A 27302-nucleotide genomic window follows, 5' to 3' on the forward strand; every position below is an offset into this window, starting at 1 on the left:
TAAGAGGAATGATGAAGAATCAACAGATTCTCAAAATGTTTATGATCTATACAGAAAAAAAAGAAAATGCACAAATAATGGTATTATAGTTTAGAAGGTGATGTGTGTGGAAGAGACAGGGGAAGATCCAAATCTGTGGGACAATGACTGCCTTCAGCAGTGACCCAGGTCTGGATGCAAGTCTGATGTTACAGATGGACGTTAGCTAGTGTATTCGAACCTGCATGGAAAAGCTGTTGTTTATAGAGCCCTTTGCCACACATGTAAAAGATTCTTTCCCCCTGTTAAATACTTCCTACCAGCATGGTAATTAATTATGTTAGAAAATTCTTTTCCTTTCAACTAAAAACTTGCACTTACTTTCATTTTCTCTCCAATATAAATTTCCTGCTTAGCATAGAAACCCTAAAAATTGACTTTCAAAATGATCATTTTTTTCAATATATCCTGAAATGTAACCACAAATAGGATTTTTGATTGGATCAACATGTAATACTTTATATCTTGTGCCACACTTTGAGGTAAGAAGGTTTTTAAAGCCGTCATCCAGGTGTTTCCATGTAGGAAAATATTAGGTATTGTAGTATATAAATCTGAAAAAGATTGATTAATCTTCTAATGTGGCTCCAAATATAGCCTGAAACCTGAGTGCCTTTTTTCATGTTTATAGCAGTCCCATTTTCTTCATCACTCCACTTTTATGTTTTCCTTTACTTCTATCCCATTGTATGAAATAATTTTTATTCCATTTTCCCTCATTGGTTTTTGCCCTTGACATTCTATGCAATATTTTGCCATGAAAGCAGTGGCATTTTGAAGGTGGATTTCAAAACATATTATTGCATCCAAGTCCTCCTAAAGCACTGGAAGAACTATCGTTCAGGAAGTCTTTCTTCATATGTAGTTTTTTGTGACATTTTTAAAACGCAGCATACTCACTTCATCTTTATATTGTTTGCTATATTGACTGTAAATCATATTTATACTCAATATATTAAAATAACACGAGTTCTAGGCTGCTTTATACTTTATAAAACAGTAAAAGCTCTATTTTAATAATCTGTTAGTGCCTTCCTATTTCAAACAATTGTGAAGAGTGAGGAGGCAAGAGTGATCATTATTATTTTTTTTTTACATAGATAACAACTGAGGCTCACAGAGGGCAAGTGACTTGTCTTAGAGACTCAGTGTCTCAGTCTCTGCATCCAAGATGAGTGACCATTCTGTATATTGCACTGTTTAGTGTTATAGAAGGGTCTATTTTGGGGGGGGGCTTCCCAAGTGGTGCAGCAGTAAAGAATCCGCCTGCCAATGCAGGAGAAACAAGAGACACAGGTTCAATCCCTAGGTCAGGAAGATCTCCTGGAGAAGGAAATGGCAACCTACTGCAGTGTTCTTGCCTGGAAAATTCCGTGGGCAGAGAAGCCTGGCAGGCTTACAGCCCACGGGGTTACAAAGAGTTAGACACAACTGAGCACACATACACACACACTATTACTTTCTTTTAACAGCCTAAAACTTCCAATATACACAAATGCAATCACAAGTGTATCTACATTTTATTCTTACTTACTTGGCAGGTTCATGCCCAGTAATAATGCCAGTCACTTATATCTACCTCTAAATGTGCATGGTTGATTTTGTAGACAGTGTGTCTCAGGTGACTTTGTAAGTAAACATCAAACTTTGTAAAGGTAATTACAGTGTAGTGTTTGTTGTGATCTGTAGGAATTTCCCGATTTATACAGATTATTTATAGCTTTCTTTGTAAAAACTGTTTTATTTCTGCTAATTATCCATACAGATTTTATTACTTAATGGATAGATAACAATGCTATATGTGGTTGTACCGATGAAGCCTAAAGCAGTGTAAGAACTCATCCAGCCTCAGGAGTTTGGTAAATATTAGCTACACTATCCATATTTTTACTACTTAAATAGATTCAGAATGTTCTATCATTAAGTAAGAGGGAAAGAGTTATGTAAGTTATGACTCAATCCAGCATTTCCTCCACAGACTATGTGTTGTTACCTGGGCATAAACCCTGAGGATTTCTAACTGAATTTGAAAACAAAGCAAAATGTGACAGTGTAAGGAATATTATATATCATCTGGTCCAACCTCCTCATTTTTAGATGAGAAAACCGAGAAAGTCACAGCACTGTGAGAGGTCACAAAAAGAGCTGGTAGCAAGGTTACTGTTGGAGCCACATCTCCTAACTCTCAAGAAAGTACTGTTTGCAATATATCACATTGTCTCCCCGCAAAAGATGCCTCCCATGGGGTGCTGCATCTTGAGAATGAAGCATATTAAATTCATATTTGGCTAATCATTTTCTCAGCAGTTCTATGGTATTTCATTAACTACTGCATGTAACACTCTGGCCTTTCACCTGTATTAACTTGGGCTCATTAAACTTGAGGCCAGTAATAAACAGGACTAAACTAATACAGATATTTTGCATGGCATGTGTTCAGCATTCTTTTGAGGCATTTTTCTCTTCACAGTTTGTGGAATGAGAAAAATAAGAAGCATAGATTTCAAGGATTGGAATATGTGTGTGGTATTTGTCCTTACATCAATCAAAAATGGAGTAAATAGTCATTTAATAAGCTTTGTAAGGACTACAGAGGTATGAGTGACAGCACAGTGCAGAGTCTAGCATCTGGCAGACTGGGAAGTGAATCCTGGATCTGTTTTTGATTAATAAGTAAGAACTGGAGCAAGTTATTCAGCCTTTCCAAGCCTCAGTTTTCTCAACTGTAAGTGGGGACAAGAACAATACCCACCTTATGGGTTTTCAGTGAAGAAGAGTTGATGTACTCCTGCACTTTGCAAAGGGCTTGTTGTGAGGGATGCTGGATACATATGTTGATTTTGAGGAAGGTAACGATGATGGTACAGTTGCTTCCTGGATAGAACTTACAGTCACCTCTCACTAGAGCTATTGTTGAGGAAGCTGATTTTCCCATGTCTTCTCCCTCTAGTTCATCACCAGTACAAAGCACAAGCAGGAGCTCTCCAGTGTGCAAGGAAAGAAAACGGAATCCTATTTTGTCCCTCCCAGATTCCCTACCCACATTGTTTTATGTTCATTTTCCTGAAGATGTAACTCTTCTGTAGCTTACAACCTGTGCAGTCACCCGTTAACACAGTTCCCACACGATTTTGAAAACGCCTGAGACTCTGATTGTGCGGGGGACGGTGAGAGAGGAGAGGTCATTTGCAGGGAGATGAGCAGTAAAGAGGTAAAAGCAGAAGTTTGTCAGAGAGAAGTTCTGTGTCGGAAAGAATGAAAGCGAGGTGGTTTCAGGCAGCAGCCATTGTCAGAGCAGGGGCGCACCAGTTGGTGAGTTGTGAGGGAGTGAAGACTTATGTGAATTCTTGGGGTTGGTTTGTGTAGTCATTATTGGGCCTCTATTTTTCAGAGTATACAATATTTAAAAGATATTTTCCTGTGTATAAAAATTCATTTTTTGGATTGATTTTGCTCTTCATTTCCTTTTTTCGTCCTTGCCTCTTTCCTTTACTCCCTCACTCCATTCCGCTCTTCTTTCTTTCATGTTTTTTTTCTTTTTCTTTCTATTTAAATTTTTTTCACAGTGCTCTGAAATCCAATATACTTCTTGAACTCAGTATCTCCAACATTCTGGATCATTCTCCTCTTTCTACCACAAGCATTCTCCCAACAATTCATCCTTCTGTCTGCCACCACAGAGACCTGATTACATAAAAGTATATCAGGGTACGTGTTTCCCTACACCCTGAAGAATAAAAATTCAAACCACTTTGCCCTAAATTCAGAGCCCTCCACAGATTTCCTGGCTTCACTTGCTACTATTCTTCAGGTATTTACTATGTTTAGGTTGTCTAAGAATGAGTTCATCCTGTAGTTTCTTAACTTTCCATCCCTTTACTCAACGATTCCTTTCTCTTTTTTCCCCTTTTCTAGCACCACATGCTATTTCTCCTTTTTATAATCTTTCTTCACAGTTTGAATTCCTCCTTTACTAGGAAGTCTTTAATCTCTTGCGTGCCCACTACGTGCATGCTCAGTTTCTCAGTTATTTCCGACTCTTTTGTGACCCCATGGACTTAGACCTCTTCTGTCCATGGGGTTCTCCAGGCAAGAATGCTGGAGTGGGTTGCCATTTCCTAGCTCCAGGGGATCTTCCTAACTCACAGATCGACCCCATGTCTTCTGCGTCTCCTGCATCAGCAGGCAGATTCTTTACCACTGCACTGCCTGGGAAGCTCTTAGTTGAAATAAATTGCTCATTAGACCAGGATTACGTCAAACTGTGCACCTCTTCCTCTGCATATCTCTCCTCCTTATAATTATGTACACAACCCAGATGTCAGCTGAGATCACCCAATCCCATCCTCTGGATATTGCTACAAACTTCCTAGAGGTTATGCTCTCTACATCACTTTTGGCGATAAATTCTTACTCCCACTGATTTCTGAATCTCCCTCACATCTCACCTCTCATTAGTCTATTCTTGAGGCCAACCTCAAGAATTCTCTAATCCAACCATGAAACTCAATCCTGTTTTCCTGACTTTCTTCCAGATTTCTCTCCAGGGCAGGTAAGTGGGTAGGAGATGTTATTAAAGTTTTAGGGGTCATAGAGGAGGATTTGGGCTGCAGCAATAGAAACAGCTTAAAGTTGAATATTAGCTCTTCCTCGTTATGAAAGTCCTCCAGCCATCACACCATCAGGTTCTGCTCCCTCTCTCTCTGTCTCTCTTTTCCTTCTCTTAATGATCTTTCCTCTTCTCTCCTTTCTTCCCCCTCTGCTTCAGATTCTTCTGCATTTCTCATGCATAGTGGTTTGGACATCTCTTTGGTTTTATTTCTTTTCAATCACTACATCAGGACTTAATCTCCTGAACTCCAAGCTAAAGATATTGCTTTAAAAGTTATCACTTTAAGCAATAAGTTTGTTTCTTTAGAGGAATCTGCTATACATCACTTAAATAATATGTCAATATAAAACAGTAATGATCTTACCTGAGTTCCGTCGAATATGAGTCAGTCTTCCTCACAGGCCATAAGCTGCTTTTGGAAAGAACCACCTCCTTGTTGTGTTTGTGGCTCCAGCACCTGCACAGTCTTTGGCAAAAAGCAAGTCTTTCCTCCTTCACCCTTTTCTGGCATTCCATTCATGTTAGATTTTCTTCTCTTGATTGACATTCTTCTTAACATACATCCCAGTGTCATCACTTCACAACAAAACATGCTCTGCTTGCCCTTCACTGAAGAAGCTCCACACTCTCTTATATCTTATTAAACACAGGGCAGAGGGTCAGCAGCCTCCTGGCCCCCCAGCGCTGCTTCCAAAGTGTTACTCTTTTCCCCCTGGTATTTCGTTTACTTGGAAGATTTTCTTTCCCTTTCCTAACCCTCACATCTCTGTCTTCACTACTCGCCAATCAACTTTCACGCTATCCTTCAGAACTTAGCTCTAATGTCATTTCCTCTAGAAAAGTTTCACCCTCTCAGCCTGGGTTAGGTCCACGTTGTCATTGCTCATCTGACATCTGAGGTCACCTCTGCCACAGCCTTTGTCTTGGCATACTGCTGTTGTTATTAACTATAGGTTCTTTAAGATGACAGATTGGTTTTTTATATATAAAGTAGGTGTCTTGCACTGTTTTTTTTTTAATTTATGAATCACAGATGTTGTGTAATATATAATATTTAATTTTAAAAGAACCTATTTCTGTAAGTTAATTTCTTTCTGAAAGTAATTGTTTGGGATTGTCTGACATTTCCAACAACCAGCAGGATTTTTAACTTACATTCAAGATATTCATGCATGCATTCATTCAGTAATTTTTCAAGTTTTGAAAAACTTATTGAGAAAAAAAAAAAAACTAAGCAACAAGCCAAAAACAAGGGGGAAGAAAATACATTGAGTAGCTACATCAAAAACTAACCAGGACCTCAAGTGGGGAAGATGAAGTCAGAGGCCTGTAATGATACGACAGTGGCATAAATGCAAGGATACAAGTGTCCAGAGTGCTTTGCAACACTTCGAGGGGCTCTTAATACTGGGGAGAGTGGGGAGTCAGTAGAGGACATTATTAAGATCCTGTGAATACTGAACTGAGACAAAACACCAAATGGACATGTCCCAGGTTAAAAACACAGGGTGGGCTCATTCCTAACATGAGCAAACATGGTCATACAGAGCATGGTACACAGTGCAATGTAAGCAGTTAAGGCTTGTGGGAATAAATTGGCAGGGATGAACTTTACAAATGTTATCCCATTTAATGCTTATACCAACATCGTGAGTTAGATATTATCATTCTCATTTCATTGATAAGGAAAATTAGTAGCAGAATGGTTAAGTAATTGGCACATAGTCACATAGCTAATGGGTGTAAAACTGTGATTTTAATGCACATTTGACTTGTAAATCAGTATCCTAACCACTATGCAAATGTTGCCTTTCTGCTTTCACTATGAAGCATGAGTTATCATTGCTTTTGACTGCCATAGACGTCAAATTTTTGATCATAAGTTGTCCACTTAAATTTATCAGGTTAAACTAAGAGTTACATTTCATTGATATCATATATTTTGCAATGTCCAGCCCCAGTGTCCCAATTTGTACCACGGGGCACCATATAGTATTATGCTAATGTAATGTACAGATGGTCCTCTCTGTTTCTTCTTGTTTTCCACTGTCCAAATTTGATAATACCATGAAATATTGCTTAGTATTATATCAGTGATTAAGTATTACAAGCTATTCATGGGGAAAATCCAAGTTTCTAAATGTAAGCCACATTAAAGCAGATTATGGAACAAAATTCAGAATCAAACATAAGCAATTAATTGCTGTCATAATTGAAGGAAGGGAAGAAGAAAAATTAGTGTATTCAGACAGAACAGAACAGACCTCTCATTTCTGTTTCCCATACTTTCTTACATCACACTGAGCATGTAGTGATTTAATTAGGGTGTGTTAGGCAATGGCATCCCACTCCAGTTCTCTTGCCTGGAAAATCCCATGGATGGAGGAGCCTGGAAGGCTGCAGTCCATGGGGTCGCTGAGGGTCGGACACGACTAAACAACTTCACTTTCACTTTTCACTTTCATGTGTTGGAGAAGGAAATGGCAACACACTCCAGTGTTCTTGCCTGGAGAATCCCAAGGACGGGGCATCCTGGTGGGCTGCCGTCTATGGGGTTGCACAGAGTCGGACACGACTGAAGTGACTCAGCAGCAGCAGCAGGAACACACTAAGAGAACCCAGGCTCCCAACCATTGTGCTCCTACATTTTTATTTTAGGTATCCAAAAGTACTCGTTGCCTTACTGAATTTTGTTAAAGATTAAATCTTGGAAAGTTTATTCTCTTCACTTTGTGTTGATCATTGATTGAGATTAAATAGTTTTCCAAGGATCTTCGTACACAATGCCTTTAGATAACAACAAAACTAGATATGCTTGATATATTATTCAGTATGACACTAGCCCTAATGAATGACAAGAGATACTTATAAAATTACTAGCAATGATAATTATACACATTACATATAAAAATTACTCAACCTTTAATGTAGCAAGGGACACTTCCTTGTGCAGAATAGGCATTTGATATTGTGTATGTTGACTAATGGTCATCTGAGTTAAATTCACCCATTCCAGTCCATTTCAGTTCACTGATTCCTAGAATGTCGACATTCACTCTTGCCATCTCTTGTTTGACCACTTCCAATTTGCCTTGATTCATGGACCTGACATTCCAGGTTCCTATGCAATATTGCTCTTTACAGCATCGGACCTTGCTTTTATCACCAGTCACATCCACAGCTGGGTATTCTTTTTGCTTTGGCTCCATCCCTTCATTCTTTCTGGAGTTATTTCTCCACTGATCTCCAGTGGCATATTGGGAACGTACTGACCTGGGGAGTTTCTCTTTCAGTATCCTTATCATCTTGCCTTTTCATACTGTTCATGGGGTTCTCAAGTCAAGAATACTGAAGTGGTTTGCCATTCCCTTCTCCAGTGGACCACATTCTGTCAGATCTCTCCACCGTGACCCTCCCATCTTGAGTTGCCCCACGGGCATGGCTTAGTTTCATTGAGTTAGACAAGGCTGTGGTCCTAGTGTAATGAGATTGACTAGTTTTCTGTGAGTATGGTTTCAGTGTGTTTGCCCTCTGATGCCCTCTTGCAACACCTACCATCTTACTTGGGTTTCTCTTACCTTGGACGTGGGTTATCTCTTCACGGCTGCTCTGGCAAAGCACAGCCATTACTCCTTACCGTGGATGAGGGGTATCTCCTCACTGCCACCCTTCCTGACCTTCAACGTGGGATAGCTCCTCTAGGCCCTCCTGCACCCGTGCAGCCACGGCTCCTTGGACGTGGGGTTGGTCCTCCTGGCCACCGCCCCTGGCCTCGGGCATGGGGTTGAATTTAACTCAGATGACCATTATATCTACTACTGCGGGCAGGAATCCCTCAGAAGAAATGGAGTAGCCATTATGGTCAACAAAAGAGTCCGAAATGCAATCTCAAAAATGACAGAATGATCTCTGTTCACTTCCAAGGCAAACCATTCAATACCACAGTAATCCAAATCTATGCCCCAACCAGTAACGCTGAAGAAGCTGAAATTGAACAGTTCTATGAAGGCTACAAGACCTTTTATTTATTTATTTATTTTATTTTTAAACTTTACATAATTGTATTAGTTTTGCCAAATAACAAAATGAATCCACCACAGGTATACATGTGTTCCCCATCCTGAACCCTCCTCCCTCATCCCTCCCCATACCATCCCTCTGGGTCGTCCCAGTGCACTAGCCCCAAGCATCCAGTATCATGCCCAAAAAAGATGTCCTTTTCATTATACGGGATTGGAATGCAAAAGTAGGAAGTCAAGAAACACCTGGAGTAACAGGCAAATTTGGCCTTGGAATATGGAATGAAGCAGGGCAAAGACTAACTAACAGAGTTTTGCCAAGAAAATGCACTGGTCATCACAAACACCCTCTTCCAACAACACAGGAGAAGACTCTATACATGGACATCACCAGATGGTCAACACCGAAATCAGATTGATTATGTTCTTTGCGGCCAAAGATGGAGAAGCTCTATACAGTCAGCAAAAACAAGACCAGGAGCTGACTGTGGCTCAGACCATGAACTCCTTATTGCTAAATTCAGAATTAAATTGAAGAAAGTAGGGAAAACCACTAGACCATTCAGGTATGACCTAAATCAAATCCCTTATGATTATACAGTGGAAGTGAGAAATAGATTTAAGGGCCTAGATCTGATAGATAGAGTGCCTGATGAACTATGGAATGAGGTTCATGACATTGTACAGGAGACAGGGATCAAGACCATCCCCATGGAAAAGAAATGCAAAAAAGCAAAATGGCTGTCTGGGGAGGCCTTACAAATAGCTGTGAAAAGAAGAGAAGTGAAAAGCAAAGGAGAAAAGGAAAGATATAAACATCTGAATGCAGAATTCCAAAGAATAGCAAGAAGAGATAACAAAGCCTTCTTCAGCGATCAATGCAAAGAAATAGAGGAAAACAACAGAATGGGAAAGACTAGAGATCTCTTCAAGAAAATGAGAGATACCAAAGGAACATTTCATGCAAAGATGGACTCGATAAAGGACAGAAATGGTATGGACCTAAAGAAGCAGAAGATATTAAGAAGAGATGGCAAGAATACACAGACGAACTGTACAAAAAAGATCTTCACGACCTAGATAATCATGATGGTGTGATCACTGATCTAGAGCCAGACATTCTGGAATGTGAAGTCAAGTGGGCCTTAGAAAGCATCACTACGAACAAGGCTAGTGGAGGTGATAGAATTCCAGCTGAGCTATTCCAAATCCTGAAAAATGATGCTGTGAAAGTGCTGCATTCAATATGCCAGCAAATTTGGAAAACTCAGCAGTAGCCACAGGACTGGAAAAGGTCAGTTTTCATTCAATCCCAAAGAAAAGCAATGCCAAAGAATGCTCAAACTACCGCACAATTGCACTCATCTCACACGCAGGTAAAGTAATGCTCAAAATTCTCCAAGCCAGACTTTAGCAATATGAGAAGCGTGAACTTCCTGATGTGCAAGCTGGTTTTAGAAAAGGCAGGGGAACCAGAGATCAAATTGCCAACTTCTACTGGATCATGGAAAAAGCAAGAGAGTTCCAGAAAAACATCTATTTCTGCTTTATTGACTATGCCAAAGCCTTTGACTGTGTGGATCACAATCAACCCTGGAAAATTCTGAAAGAGATGGGAATACCAGACCACCTTATCTGCCTCTTGAGAAACCTGTATGCAGGTCAGGAAACAACAGTTAGAACTGGATATGGAACAACAGACTGGTTCCAAATAGGAAAAGGAGTACGTCAAGGCTGTATATTGTCACCCTGCTTATTTAACTTCTATGCAGAGTACATCATGAGAAACGCTGGACTGGAAGAAACACAAGCTGGAATCAAGATTTCCAGGAGAAATATCAATAACCTCAGATACGCAGATAACAACACCCTTATGGCAGAAAGTGAAGAGGAACTCAAAAGCCTCTTGATGAAAGTGAAAGAGGAGAGTGAAAAAGTTGGCTTAAAGCTCAACGTTCAGAAAACGAAGATCATGGCATCCAGTCCCATCACTTCATGGGAAATAGATGGGGAAACAGTGGAAACAGTGTCAGACTTTATTTTTCTGGGCTCCAAAATCACTACAGATGGTGACTGCAGCCATGAAATTAAAAGAAATTAAAAGACGCTTACTTCTTGGAAGGAAGGTTATGACCAACCTAGATAGCATATTCAGAAGCAGAGACATGACTTTGCCAACAAAGGTTCGTCTAGTCAAGGCTATGGTTTTTCCTGTGGTCATGTATGGATGTGAGAGTTGGACTGTGAAGAAGGCTGAGCGCCGAAGAATTGATGCTTTTGAAGTGTTGTGTTGGAGAAGACTCTTGAGAGTCCCTTGGACTGCAAGGAGATCCAGCCAGTCCATTCTAAAGGAGATCAGCCCTGGGATTTCTTTGGAAAGAATGATGCTGAAGCTGAAACTCCAGTACTTTGGCCACCTCATGCGAAGAGTTGACTCATTGGTAAAGACTCTGATCCTGGGAGGGAACGGGAGCAAGAGGAGAAGGGGACGACAGAAGATGAGATGGATGGATGGCATCACCGACTCAATGGACGTGAGTCTCAGTGAACCCCGGGATTTGGTGATGGACAAGGAGGCCTGGCATGTTGCGATTCATGGGGTCGCAAAGAGTCGGACACGACTGAGTGACTGATCTGATCTGATGTTGACTAAATTACAAAAGATAGTGTAACTAAGTCATATGTAAACATGTTTTTTATAAAAAGTTGTAAAAAATTTGTAAAAAAATTAATTCTTAGTCGTGAAGCATACTATATCATTTACACTTAATTTATTCTTCAATCTGTCAGTGTGTACACACACACACAGTATACACACACACACACACACACACACACACATGGATTTCAGGTTTTTACTGAGTGCAAAATATATATGCAATTTGTAACACATATATATATATTGCACTCAGTGTATATATATGTGTGTGTGTTTTAACAGTATATGAAATATATATATTTATATCACACTCAGTATAACTTGAAATCATTTTATCTTTTAACTTATTACCTTTTGGTTATCAAATAAATTACCTTTCTTGCCCTCATTGTTTCAAATCAGGTAAGAGGATACGATTAAAAAATAGAGTTGATCTCTTACAGCACCGTGCTGCTGCTGCTGCTAAGTCTCTTCAGTCATGTCCGACTCTGTGAGACCCCATAGACAGCAGCCCACCAGGCTCCCCCATCCCTGGGATTCTCCAAGCAAGAACACTGGAGTGGGTTGCCATTTCCTTCTCCAACACATGAAAGTGAAAAGTGAAAAGTGAAAGTGAAGTCGCTCAGTCGTGTCCGACTCTTCGAAACCCCATAGACTGCAGCCCACCAGGCTCCTTCTTCCATGGGATTTTCCAGGCAAGAGCACTGGAGTAGGGTGCCATCGTCTTCTCCGTACAGCACTGTAGACTTGTGCTATTAGCCAACTTGCTGCCATTCTCATAAAAAATATGCAATTTAAACTGGGAGATACTAGTGCTTGCTTCTATTAGAAACAAGAACCCTCTTCTGCTTCATAATATGCTCAATTACCTTTAGATTGATCCATGAATAAATTATAATCCAAATAGACTTCTTTACCTTAAAGCTTTGCTGGCTTAAGGTATCCTTGTTGATTCATTATGTTGTCACTTTTCTATCGGCAATGTAATGCTTTTAGTATCTGGATAGAGACAGTTTTAGTGTGAGATACTGTTATCTTTAAATGAGTAGGATTTAGCTTTTCTGGTGAGGACAATTTCATCAATGATGAATCCCTGGAGAAACTATTGAAACAAAAATCACACCATTTCTGAGCTTTGTTCAGCTCATCAGTTACAAAGCAGCTTTTGAGAGTCCTAAAGAACTTTTTCTTTTGTTTAAGAAATATAGCATGACGCTCAAACCTCTCACTTGGAGTTACCGCAGGCTACAACTTTTTCTGCAAGAAAATAATGAATGAAGAGGAAAAGCTCCTGCTGCTGGCTCTGTCAGGGCCTGCTGCTTCTCCTCCTGCAATAGGAAATCAATTAACTGTATGTTCGGGCAGAGATTTGAGCTAAATGCTTTATTAATCATCACTGATTGCACACATATACAGTGGCCCACTATACTTTCACCTTCACTCTTTCTTATTTTTATTTTGCTCTGGTTTGTCCCTTTGGCAAGATCTAAACACAGACATATGCCTAAGTGTAATATATGGTGCTCAGATGCAAGGGGCAATTGATCTTTTTTATTTTCAGAAAACTTAACTTTTCAAATGTTCAGTTCTCGGCTATCTTAGAGGCATTTAAGTATGAGCAACATAATAATAATTTTTTAAAAGCACTGAAATTTCTTATACTAATGCAGAAAGCAAAATGAATATAGCAACCTTGAAGTTTTGGAAACTGCTCCTCCAACACTTCAGACTCCATGTGGCAGTGAGAAACCACATGCAAAGAGACCCTCATTGATTTGGAGATAAATGGCGGAACATCGAAGGTGCAGTCAGTGATCTGTGTGGGTGTGCTGTCAATTTAAAGAAAACTTTGACAAGAGTTTTCTTTCTTTTCCACTGTTTTCTTCAACTAGCACACAGAGAAAATCCTGTAAGAATCTTTATGTTAAATTGAGAACCTCTCCTTAGGATAAATTATAAAAGATTAACACATTATAATTATAGCACTTCTAGTCATGAAAAGGCTGCATTAGTTAAATATGGCAAATATGGTCAGCCACTGCAAAAAAAAAAAAAAAAATGCACCAAATAACAAGTGGTTGGTGTCTGTGCAAGCTGTATTCTACTCTGTATCAAACAATTTTTCTATTATTATTATTATTACCATTATTGGAACAATTTAAATCATCACAGTTTAAATGTAACTACTTTATTTCTCTTTGGATAAACAATAATTTAAATGGAAAAGAAATATCTCCTCTGGTCTATGTTTAAAAGTAGATTAACAAGTTCCAAGAATGATTTCTTTTGAATAACTTTATAGAACTTTTAGGTGGAATGAGACAGTGTTGAATAAGATAAGACCCTGTCAAGGAAGAGGATAATGGTTCAGATTTTCATAAAACTCGCCTTCCTCATGAGGGATCTGCTAGCCTCAGAGGTCATGTGTTTCACACTAACAAATCTTGATAATCTTCAAGGATGTAAGATTAGTGTGCGAGTGTCCTTGATGTAGAAGTGTGGTGAGAGTGATATTCTGACAAGATTTGTATCAAGTGGACATGCATTCACGGCCTTCTGAGGTGTTATCAGAACCCTAAGGGGTATTGGCACCAAGTGTAATCCCTAACGCCTCATGTGCCAGGGGAAAGAGTCATTTCGGTAGAGGATACTCTAAGCAAGCTTGTCTTTTCTATATTAAAGGGCCCTAAATATGTGATAATATTAAGGATTTGTTTTATACTGTATGTGTTTTAATAGCACAGCATCACTTATTTTATGATTAAATAGATACAATATATTCATATATTCTCTCCCTCCATCATATCATTTCACATATTACTGTAATCATTAAATATAGTAATTTAGGAAAGCATTAAGGTGCAGAGATGAAGTGTATAGTTCAGGTTTAATTGTATGTAAATTAAATTGGCATTCATAACATTGTTTCTATTTGCTCGACTTGACATAATTACAGTAAATTGACAATGGAAGTAACAATCATAGGTAGTTACACATAAGTATTTTCTGTCAATATAAATTTCCAGTTGCAGTTTGGCTGAATTGTAACATAGTTTAAGTTTGGTTTACCTACCCAATTGACATCTCTAAAGGACCAGAGAACTCACTTTCCTAGGGCATTATGCAACCTGGCAGGTAGAGGCCAGTGTTTTGAAACAACTATGATTTTGTACCAAAGTACTTGCTAGGTCAGAGATCAGTATGACCTTGGAGTGCTGTAGTTTTCCAAGCCTTCATCGGCAAGATAAATGTGCTTTATTCTGCAGGAGAGGTGGGAGGGGGTTATTTTTGCAGTCTTAGAAAAGAGGCCTAGCAGTTCCAGGTTACAAGCAAACACGTAACATTTGGAATTCAATGGTGCCCATCATCAGCAGTATATGTCAGTAAAAGTGAAGATCAAAGGTTCTAGAAGAGAAGGACAAAGTGAAGAGGAAATAATTACAGGATAATGAATAATAGGAGGGCATATTCATGTTAACTTGAAACCACTTAGCATTTTTCCATGACACCCAGGTATCTTTCTAAATGAACTTTGTAAAGTACAATTGAATAACCTTGAGATTTAAAGCTACATAATGTGATTTTGAATACTGATGGAGTTTGTTTAAGCAATGTGATATTTCTCCTGCTTTTCGTTTCTATTTTTGCCACCTTCATGCAAATAAAGTTTATTTTCTGTACAGAGAAATCAATATTTTTACCATTCTGTTTTTCAGCTATTCCAGTAGACTGCAATAAACGTTAGTTACAATCTTTAAAGAGATGTAGTAAGAATTTGAACATAATAAAATAGAGATACAGATTAGAACTTTGGCAAAGTATCTTTGCTATTGACAAAAGCATTTGTCAGAGACTGGGCTGTGTCTATACTGTGCTAAAAACCTGATGAAAAGGAAAAAAACCATCAATAGGTTTCACCTTCTGTCTATACGAACTAAACAAATTGTCTAACTAATAGCTATTGTTTTAAGTGAGTGGTCTGATTTTACCATTGTGAATTTTATTCTGTTTTTAGAGATGTATTTTAAATTAACATTTGTAACACATACATATTTGGTAAAGGTATTGTGATATTGTGTTCTTTTTAATAATTAATGAAATCTAATACCTAGAAGACTAATGGTCCAAGAATGAAGACCTTGTTGCAGTTTACCTGAACCAATCTCCAAACACACATTTTGTTTGTTCATAATATTTATGTGTTTATATTCTCACATTTTTCTATTCTGTGAAGTAAAATGCTTTCTTATTTGTGTGTTTTCCTATTAGAAACTGCCAAGCTTTGGACCTTATCTTGAGAAGCGCAAGAAAATCATAGCAGAGGAAAAGTTGAGACTGAAAAAAGAAAATGTGACCGTTCTACCACTTGAAAGAAACCATTTTATCCCAAAAAAACCTATTCCTTCTGTTAAGGTAAAGATTAAGCTGTCCATGTGTATATATATATATATATGTATATGTATATGTATATGTATATATATATATATATGTCTGTTTTACTGTTTGCTAAATCACTTCAGTCGTGTCCAACTCCGTGCGACCCCATAGACGGCAGCCCACCAGGCTTCCCCGTCCCTGGGATTCTCCAGGCAAGAACACTGGAGTGGGTTGCCATTTCCTTCTCCAATGCATGAAAGTGAAAAGTGAAAGTGAAGTCTCTCAGTCGTGTCCGACTCTAGCAACCCCATGGACTGCAGCCTACCAGGCTCCTCCATCCACGGAATTTTCCAGGCAAAAGTACTGGAGTGGGGTGCCATTGCCTTCTCCGATTTTACTGTTTAGTTTGTGTTTATTTCCTGCTTAAATACATCACTGGTTTTGTTTTTAAAATATATTGAAAGTTTAAAAAAATTTTTGTCTGTGATGATAGGATAGCCTCTTTTGTATGCATGCATGCTCAGTTGCTAAGTTGTTTTTGACTCTTTTGCATTCCATGGACTGTAGCCCACCAGGCTCCTCTGTCCATGAAATTTCCCAGGCAAGTATACTGTAGTGGGTTGCCATTTCCTCTTCCAGGGGATCTTCCCATCCTGGCGATGGAATCTGTGTCTTCTGCATTGCAAGCAGATTCTTTACTGTTGAGCCACTGGGGAAGCCCCGCGTGATCAATATGCACCATCAATATCCATATGATACCTTACATTGTAGAAAAACTTTCTCTGGTTCAGCCTGGAAAAGTCTGTTCAAATTTGGGTTTTAGAATTATTTTCTGGATAATATCAAAAATTATTATTAAGATGGAATTATGTGTGCATTATATTTCTTGTTTTCCTTCAACTTTTTCATATGAAAGAGATGTAGATTCACATACAGGTGTAAGAAATAATACAGAGAGGTCTCGTGTACTCTTTACATAGTGTCTGCAATGTAGCATGTTGTAAAACTGTAGTACAGTATCACAACCAGGAAAGTGACAGAGATACAATCTACTGATCTTATTCACATTTCTTCAGTTGTACTTCTCATTTGCATGTGCGTGCATACATGTGTGTTTAGTTCATGCAGTTTCACCCCATGTGTAGGGTCCTGTGCCCTGTGTGCACAACAGTCAGATACAAGATTTCCCTCAGCATAAAGATCCCTCAGCTTGCCCCTTTATAGCCATATCTACTTCACTCCTGCCCACCTCCCTCAAGATGGAATTATTTTAAAGCAATCATAATGAAAAAAAAAGGAGGCAGGGTGGTATTACAGGCCCATATTCTCTCTGAAATCACCATCACTGAATGTGCTTTGCATTCACTGAAACCAATTCTTCTCTGTTCAGTGACTGTCTACTCCTACATCCCCATTTTCTGGTTGAAGCATCAGTTGAAAAGCTTGGTCTTAGGAGTTTTCTGGAATTCCTCTGTTACCCCTCTTTTGTAATCAAATTGGAACCCTTAAAAATATCTTGTACCTATAAGAGAGAAAAAATGTGCCCTATAAAAAAAGAGTGGAATTTTGACTTGATATTGGGAGGGTTAAATGATTCAGAGTCCTGAAACGAAATATGGAAGTGGCTGAACACAAATTCTACCAGCACTTCAATGCCATAATTCCAAATAAAGTGAACACTTGGGACTTTCAACAATAAAATAGCCCCAAAGAGTCTCTTGAGCTGTTTCCTTTAAATTATTTGTGTGCTGCTAAAAGGATGATGTGGACACAGATGGTTAAGAAGAAGCTGGATCCTTCAGCTCTTCACAACTGCCCCCCCATGTTTGACTATAACTACTGTATGATTTGGGGTTAAGGGGGAATTGTGGGTCTATTTCTCTAGTTAATTAGTTTCAAGTAAACATAAGATCTCCATCTTTTCTGTATGTATAAAAGAATCAAAAGAAAAATATTATTTATATTTGAAATAAAAGAAATGCAATGTAAAAGCATTGCAACTTTTCCCAGTCTTCCATTCCTTCATAGCATCCAGTCCTCTCACTTCATGGCAAATAAATGGGGAAAAGTGGAAACAATGACAGACTTTCTTTTCTTTGGCTCCAAAATCACTGTGGATGGTGACTACAGCCATGAAATTAAAGACACCTGCTCCTTGGAAGAAAAGCTATGACAAACCTAGATAGTGTATAAGCAGAGACATCACTTTGCTGACAAAGGTCTTTATACTCAAAGCTATGGTTTTTCTAGTAGTTATGTACGGATGCGAGAGTTGGACCATAAAGAAGGCTGAGCACTGAAGAGCTGATGCTTTCAAATTGTGGTGCTAGAGAAGACTCTTGAGAGTCTGTTGGACAGTGAGGAGATGAAACCAGTCAATCCTGAAGGAAATCAACCCTGAATATTCATTGGAAGGACTGAAGCTGAAGCTCTGATACTTTGGCCACCTGATGCAAAGAGCCCACTCATTGGGAAAGACCCTAATGCTGGGAAAGATTGAGGTCAGGAGGAGAAGGGGGTGACAGAGGATAAGATGGTTGGATGGCATCACTGACTCAGTGGGCATAAATTTGAGCAAACTCCGGTAGATAGTGAAGAACAGGGAAGCCTAGTGTGCTGCACTTCATGGGGTTGCAAAGAGTGGATCACAACTTAGCAACTAAACAACAACAAATTCCTTCAGGAAATGTAGAAGCAAAACAGAAAGAGAACAATAATTTAATAAATCTTCACAATACCTGGGATAGGTATATATTATGTATAAAGGTATATATATGGGCTTTCCAGGTGGGTCAGTGATAAAGAATCTACCTGCCAGTGCAGGAGATGCAGGAGACGTGGGTTCAACCCCTGAATCAGGGAGATCCCCTTGAGGAAGAAATGGCAACCCACTCCAGTATTCTTGCCTGGAGAATCCCATGGACAGAAAAGCCTTGTGGGCTACAGTCCATGGGATCGCAAAGCACTGGACACAACTGAGCAATTGACCACACAACAACTCTGTGTGACAGAGTAGTTCTATCTAGGCTTAATTCAGAAAACTATTTTCCCATTAATATAATTTGCTAAAATCTTACAAACTTTGCTATATATTTCAATGAAGGAAACAGCTTCATAAAAATTCCTTGCAGTGACTTTCTTCAAACATGGGCTACTTCCTAAAATGACACTGGTAAGCCCAAATTTAATTTTGTTAAATGTTTATGGCATTGCAGTAAGTAGAAAATCTTAAGATACATCACTGTTTTATCCAAGATAACTTCGTGTATTATCTGGATTCTATTCCTCCCTTACTTGCCAAGAATACTGGAGTGGGTTGCCATTTCCTCCTTCAGGGAATCTTCCCGACTCAGGGATTGAACCTGTGTCTCTTGCATCTCCTGCATTGGCAGGCGGGCTCTTTCACCAGTGTACCACCTGGGAAACCCCTCTGTCACAATGCTGGGGTTCAAATCGTGGCACTGCCATTTAGCAGCTATATGAACTTCCCTCAGCTAACTAATCTGTAAGATGGACATAATAAAAGTGTCTGCCTCATGCAGTTATAAATTAGGTAGTGTGCAAAGTGCTTTTTAGTCTGTGCTGATGTGCTCAGTCATGGCCGACTCTTTGCGACCCCATGAACTGTAGCCTGCCAGATTCCTCTGTCCATGGAATTTTCCAGGCAAGAATACTGGAGCGGGTTGCCATTTCCTTTTCCAGCTTTTTAGTCTACACCTAAATATATCCTAAATAAATGCTATCTGCTATTAGTTAAGATGTTAGGAATGGACAACTTGAAGGAGGTAACCAGTTAGGGTGACTTTCCATTTCCTTATAGCCAACAAAATAAACTTAAGAGTGTAAAGCTCTGGAGGTCTACCAAGCTGGAAGTTTTGAAGAAGTTCATATATTTTTTAGGAAATCTTTATTGCATAGCTACTATGAGACAAGCAATGTGCTAGGAATTGGAGACTCTTGAGAGTCCCTTGGACTGGAAAGAGATCCAACCAGTCCATTCTAAAGGAGATTGGTCCTGAGTGTTCTTAGGAAGGAATGATGCTGAAGCTGAAACTCCAGTACTTTGGCCACCTCATGCGAAGAGCTGACTCATTGGAAAAGACTCTGATGCTGGGAGGGATTGGGGGCAGGAGGAGAAGGGGACGACAGAGGATGAGATGGCTGAATGGCATCACTTACTCTATGGACGTGAGTTTGAGCAAACTCCGGGAGTTGGTGATGGACAGGGAGGTCTGGCGTGCTGCAATTCATGGGGTCGCAAAGAGTCGGACATGACTGAGCTACTGAACTGTACTGAGTACAAAAAATAAAACAGACACAGGCTCTATCCTCATGAAACATATAGAACAGAGAAAGAAACATAAAATTATGTTTATAGTACAAACTGTAAATAAAAAATACAAGATGTATGCAGTCTTTTTCATAGCATGACCTAGTTTAGATTGAACGGGATGAGGAAGGCCTCTTTGAGGAAGTGGCATCAGTTTTCATTCCAATCCCAAAGAAAGGCTCAAAGAATGCTCAAAGAAAGGCCAAAGAATGCTCAAACTACCACACAATTGTACTCATCTCACATGCTAGTAAAATAATGCTCAAAATTCTCCAAGCCAGGCTTCAGCAGTGTGTGAACCGTGAACTTCCAGATGTTCAAGCTGGTTTTAGAAAAGGCAGGGGAACCAGAGATCAAATTGCCAGCATCCGCTGGATCATTGAAAAAGCAAGAGAGTTCCAGAAAAACATCTATTTCTGCTTTATTGACTATGCCAAAGCCTTTGACTGTGTGGATCACAATAAATTGTGGAAAATTCTGAAAGAGATGGGAATATTGGAGCACCTGACCTGCCTCTTGAGAAACCAGTATGCAGGTCAGGAAGCAACAGTTAGAACTGGACATGGAACAACAGACTGGTTCCAAATAGGAAAAGGAGTACGTCAAGGCTGTATATTGTCACCCTGCTTATTTAACTTCTATGCAGAGTACATCATGAGAAACGCTGGGCTGGAAGAAGCACAAGCTGGAATCAAGATTTCCAGGAGAAATATCAATAACCTCAGATATGCAGATGACACCACCGTTATGGCAGAAAGTGAAAAGGAACTAAAAAGCCTCTTGATGAAAGTGAAAGAGGAGAGTGAAAAAGTTGACTTAAAGCTCAACATTCAGAAAACAAAGATCATGGCATCTGGTCCCATCACTTCATGGCAAATAGATGGGGAAACTGTGGAAACAGTGGCAGACTTTATTTTTGGGGCTCCAAAATCACTGCAGATGGTGATTGTAGCCATGAAATTAAAAGACACTTACTCCTTGGAAGGAAAGTTATGACCAACCTAGGTAGCATATAGAAAAGCAGAGACATTAATTTGCCAACAAAGGTCCATCTAGTCAAGGCTATGGTTTTTCCAGTGGTCATGTATGGATGTGAGAGTTGGACTATGAAGAAAGCTGAGTGCCAAAAAATTGATGCTTTTGAACTGTGGTGTTGGAGAAGACTCTTGAGAGTCCCTAGGACTGCAAGGAGATCCAACCAGTCCATTCTAAAGGAGATCAGTCCTGGGTGTTCATTGGAAGGACTGATGCTAAAGGTGAAACTCCAATACTTTGACCACCTCATGCGAAGAGTTGACTCATTGGAAAAGACTCTGATGCTGGGAGGAATTGGGGGCAGGAGGAGAAGAGGACGACAGAGGATGAGATGGCTGAATGGCATCACCAACTTGATGGACATGAGTCTGAGTGAACTCCGGGAGTTGATGATGGACAGGGAGGCCTGGCGTGCTGTGATTCATGGGGTCTCAAAGAGTCGGACACGACTGAGAGACTTGAAACCAAACCAAGACTGAGTAGTTACTAGAAGATTAAGAGGAAAAGGGGATATTCCCAGTGATAGGGTAATGGAAACATAGACAGAGGTGAAATTGAAGAAGTCCTGTTAATTCTTCTAAAACTTGGTGATTCTTATATATACTGGGGGTATAAGGAATGGTAAGGCTTTGCATTTAAGGAGATTAAGATGCTTAGATTATTGATAGTGAGTGAAGTCACTCTGTCATGTCCGACTCTTTGACAGACCGTAGCCTACCAGGCATCTCTGTCCATGGGGTTCTCCAGGCAAGAATACTGGAGTGGGTTACCGTTTCCTTCTCCAGGGGATCTTCCCAACCCAGGGATCAAACCCAGCTCTCCCACATTGGAGGCAGACGCTTTAACCTTTGAGCCACAAACTAAAATAAAGAAAAATAAAAGATAACGAATCAAGGTTTTTTTCTTGGTGTTTTTAGGTTTGATGAGTTTTTTTGATGTGGATGAAAAATATAGATTTGAACATATTGAAGTTAGTGAACTCAGGCTAATTATGGACCTGTGCTGGAGGATATAAAGAGAAAATAACTAACATACTCACCGCCTACTAGTTTCCAGTCACAGGACAGCAGCTTCTCATATATTTTCTTATTTCTTGCTTAACCTAATACCCTATGAGGGAATAGAAATTCTGGGGAAGAAAATGGGATCAAGTGATCAAAGAAATAAGAGAATAACCAGAAGGAAATGGTGATGTGGAGGAGGGGAGGGGAGGGAAGAGGAAGTCTGGGGATGTGGACCACAGGTCAGAAAGTGCTACTCATCTTAGCAAGGGCATTCAATACTGTGTTATTGTTTCTTTCACATGTAACCACTGAGATTTCAATTGCCAATTGGCAGTAATTGTCCTATTTACCCATACATCCATTTTGTCATTCATCCAATGACTATTAATATCCACTCACTATGTTCCAGCAATGATCTAGTCACCAGCAAGTCAGTAGTGAACAAAACAAAAGCCTAGTTCTGAGGGTGCCTGCATTTTAGTGAGAACAGTCAATAAACAAATGAGCGAATGGATACATACTGTTATCAGATGGTCACAGTGCTGTGGAGAAGATGCAGCAGGGTTTGGAGAAAGGAATCGCTGGAGAGGTTTTTCAGGGGTTGCCTGCCTGGTTAAATGGCATGAGTAGATACTTCACAGAGAGAGAGTGATAAATGCAGATAAGCACCCGAGGCTACAACATTCCATTCAGAAGGAACAGAAAATGCAAAGACTCCGAAGTAGGAAAGTCCTTGGCAGGAAACTGTGGAGGCTTTTTTAAAAGGCAGAATGATGTAATCAGACTCAGTTTTTCCAAGGATCATCTGGCTGCAGGGTTGAGCGAGATTCTAGATGGTCAAGGACAAAAGCAGGGAGACTGGTTAGAAGGCTATTGCAACAAGATAGGGGAGACACTGGCAGCAAGGAGAATAAATACTAGATGTCAGAAGGCCGCAACTCCATTGTTCTAAATGAAGTGATGTGTGTGCAAGTATCGTACTCAGCATGTTTGCCCAGCGGCTCAGTTGTGTCCAGCTGTTTGTGACCCCATGAGCTGTAGTCCATGAGGGTCCTCTGTCCATTGGATTCTCCAGGCAAGAATATTGGAACAGGTTGCCATTTCCTTCTCCCGGGCATCTTCCCGACCAAAGAATCAAACCTGCAGCTCTTGTGTCTCCGGTATTGGCAGGCGGATTCTTTACCACTGAGCCACCTGGGAAGCCCCCTCACCTAAAGCATGCTGCTACTGCTAAGTTGCTTCAGTCGTGTCCGACTCTGTGCGACCCCATAGACAGCAGCCCACCAGCCTCTCCCGTCCCTGGGATTCTCCAGGCAAGAACACTGGAGTGGGTTGCCATTTCCTTCTCCAATAGTTCTATTCAAATGTAAGGGGACACAGTTATTGTCCCTTTCATGCAAGCCCCCCGCCCCTTCCCCATTAATTCCCACTCCATCTGGATGACATTGAAATGAATAGTCACATTCCCTTTAAGAGTCATTTTATCTCTGCCTGTGAGTCAGACACTGCTTCCCCGTGCTTTTGTTGTTTCACTGTACCGCACTTACCCTGGCACACCACGTTCTTCCCTCTGCTGCTTCATCATTGCCTTCATATTTTCTCTACAGTGTTTCTTCTATGCTTGACATAACCATTTTTCCTTCTTCCCTTTTTCCTGAGGCTCTGGGTTATCTATTTTCATGCTTAATATTTTTTTCTGTCCACCCATCTGTTTATTTTAGCTTGTTTGTTCTCTCCTCTGCTGGCCTCTTTATAGATTCCTCTGTTCAATAGTTTAAACTCCATGACAATGCTTTGTTTATCCTCTCAGCTAGCACAGTATATTATTCCCCATCTGCTATAGAGAGGGCCCCAGTGCCCCACAAAGTTAACTAAGCCCCTCTTGTCTGAACAAGTTTTTCAGCCATGCATTCAAGTTTCTAATCTACCCCCGTCTTCCCTGGTTATGAGTGTGACAATATTATTTCTAAGCAAGCCATGCTCAATAGATCTCATCTTTTGTTCTTCTTTTTCTTTCAAATACCTCAGATAAGAAGTAATGGTCTGCTGCTACAGACGTAGGCAGTTTCAATATCAGTCACTCAGTAAATATTTATTGAATATTTGCTATGTGACTGGCAGTGTGCTAAGGACTGGGTCTATTTCCAGAGACATACAAGGTACACAGTCCAAGGCACCACAATTTTCCTGATCTCGGAGGACATGTAGTGCTAACATATATTTATTATGCAGTCGCTGCAATCCAGGAATTGTGCTAGAAACTGGGAATACAACATGAATTTTAAAAAGAAAGATATCTATCTTTATGGAGCTCATAGTCTAACAAGGGAGAAAGACACATGTTAAAAATTATTTACAGTTCATTCAAATATGTACAAAATGCTCTGGGAACAGAGAGGAGTGAAAGGGATTAGTTCTGCCTCGGGTAATTGTGGAAAGCTTCACAGAGATGGTGATATTTAACATGGAGTTTAATAAATTAGTGTTAATTAAGCAGAGAATTAATAATAAAAGCTAATATTTATTGAGTACTTATGAGGTTTCAGTCACTGTTCTGCACGCCTGTGAATTAACTCATTTAAGCCTCACCATAGCCCTATCAGGTACCCATGTTTTCCCTAGTTTACTGATTAAGTAATTAATAAACAGAGAGGTTAAATAACTTATCTAAGGTCACACAGCTAGAAAGATGTCAAAACCAAGATTTGATTCCAAAATCTGGCTCTAGAACTTGAGCCCTTAATCACTATCTTCTACTGTCTCTCATGAAAGGGAGGAAAAAAAAAAAAAGAAAAGTGGCATTTTAAGCATATGAGTATGTTGGCAAAGCATAGTATTAATACATAATTAGAATAATTTGCAGCCATGGGATCTTAAATCCAATACAACTCATTCTTTTGTTCAATAAAACTTATAGAAAGGACCAAACTAGAGGTAATAATGAGGAAAATAATCCAGTTTTCTCCATTGGTCTTAATATAATGTGAAAAGGCAAGGAGATGTACTGATTACACATCTAAGAATTTCAGCTGGAGTACCAGGAGTTACACAGTGACTAAGAGTCCCTAAGAACTAGAAGTCTTTGCTAGCCAACATGGTATCCAGGTTCTCTTTGCATCCTTGGAAGCTAAAAACTGGTCTCAGAGACTGTCAGTCCTACAGCAAGGAATAATCTAGGGCCCTAGAGTCAGCTGGGCTTCCCTGGTGGCTCAGATGGTAAAGTGCCTGTCTGCAGTGTGGGAGACCCAGGTTCAATCCCTGGATTGGGACGATCCCCTGGAGAAGGAAATAGCAGCCCACTCCAGCACTCTTACCTGGATAATCCCATGGACAGAGGAGCCTGGTAGACTACAGTCCATGGGTTATCAAAGAGTCAGACATGACTGAGAAACTTCACTTTCACTAGAGTCTGCCTGGCATCCAGTCAGTTTCCTCTTTATCAACCCTACATCTTGGCTTCCACTTCATAGTGACACAGCCTTTATTGTACATATTGCCATACTGTGGGGCTTTCACTTTTGTGAAAGAAATTGAAAGAAAAGGATTCTGAGGAAAAGGAGGGTAATCCAAATCAGTATTGGAAGACTGAAGGGGAAGAATGAGATAAAGTAAGCAAAAGACAGCTGGCCTCCAGCAATACATAAGTCTTCTCAAAGATGAACCAGGACCTTCTGAAGAAGCTTCTGACATTCCACAGGTTCACCTGTGCTAGAGAAAAGAAGCCAAATAGGAGGCACTTTTGTCTCCTGGCTGAAGAAAACTGAAGTGACAGTGTGCATATTTGGCCCTGATAAATAAGAGACGTGCTTTCTTCCCAGGCAGCGTATAACAGAGATTTGAGATTCTGCCAGGACTTATAAAGTTCCCCGAATGCTTCCCACTTCTGTTGATATATATGAGAATGAATTCTCATTCTCTTTATGAAGTCAGGAATGTATCTCTAACGTCTTTGAATTTCTGGGTAGGAAAATGAATGGTTTAGGGGCACAAGTGATGTTTTCATCTCTTCTTCCTGCTGCTTCTAGTAGGAGATGGACTGCATCTCATAAGACTGGCAAGACAGTGTTGGCAGGAGACCAGTCAGCCTGATCGAGTGGTTTATTATTTCAATTGAGTTGTGAGGGGAAGGAGAAAAGTACTCAGAGAAAACTGTAAGGCCATATTATATACTATGAAGCATAAAAGGGATGGCGCAGAAAGAAAAATACTGCAGGACTTCCCCAGCAATTTTCAGAAGATACCAGAGAAATGGGCAGGAGGTACTCACATTCTCAGTTGTCTGTATACAGACAAGTAGGAGATGAAAAATCATCAAACAGAACTTTAAAACACACGAAAATAATTTTTTGGTAAAAATCATCTCTTAAGTCTTGCGAGGATATTTTGAAATGTGATTCCTGACTGGAATATGATGATGGAAAGGTGTATCTTGTTTGAAATAAATAGGTCTAATCGAACAGCTAGAGGAGAAGCAGTATATGTCAAAAAGATGTGCACATGCATGGAAATCCACATACCTGAAGGTAAAGCATGCAGGAAGCAGCTGCAGGAGAGTGTGAAAGGAGAACAGAAGTGTTATCCTGGGATTACATCAGAGACCTCGTAACCAGATGGTTAATATGGACGGGCAAGATAGAGCAGCAATGTAAGCCTTTATAGACTTCAGATGAAAATCCCACTCCACTAAAGGCAAAACATCGGAAAAATTATTGAATTGCCTTGTTGGAAATTTAATCTCACAAAAGAGAAAGAAGCAATGAGGAACTTACTGCATTGGCTTATTTCTGGCTCCCTATAAAAATCTGTTTGTGGAAAATGGCAGCTAAAAGAATCTTGAAGGAAAGTAACCATTCTATATCATCTTAGAGTTCATTAGGCCATAGAAAGGAAGTCTGAGGTAAAATGTACAAGTATGCCACCTTAAGTGAATCTACTTTCAGGGAATTCAGAAACAACAATAGAAAACAATCCCGTAGTCAGAGCTCTAACTCGAACATTGATCAAGAAGAATGATAAGCTGCCAAATTGAAATTTGATGACATAATCTCTGAGTTTCACAAGGAGTAGGAAAAGAGTTAAGCATTTAGATAATTCTGTTTTCAATGGTCATATGAGAAAATAGAGATCATATAACCAACGATGATCAGAAAACAGTGGCCTTAAGATTTTAACATGTTTCAGAAGTAACAAGACCTCAAATTATCTGAATTTGGAGAAAATATTAGGA

General features: G+C 39.8%; 1 protein-coding gene across 1 annotated transcript in view; it reads left to right on the top strand.

Annotated features, from left to right (window-relative positions):
- The window catches only part of DPYD (dihydropyrimidine dehydrogenase), a 930948-nt gene that overhangs the window by 890580 nt on the left and 13066 nt on the right, over nucleotides 1-27302 (top strand). The window contains exon 21 of the mRNA XM_061411115.1: nucleotides 15599-15742. Within this exon, the coding sequence (XP_061267099.1) occupies nucleotides 15599-15742 (144 nt within the window). The remainder of the gene's footprint in view (nucleotides 1-15598; nucleotides 15743-27302) is intronic.

Source organism: Bos javanicus, chromosome 3 (assembly GCF_032452875.1).
Source record: "Bos javanicus breed banteng chromosome 3, ARS-OSU_banteng_1.0, whole genome shotgun sequence".
Classification (NCBI taxonomy): Eukaryota; Metazoa; Chordata; class Mammalia; order Artiodactyla; family Bovidae; genus Bos; species Bos javanicus.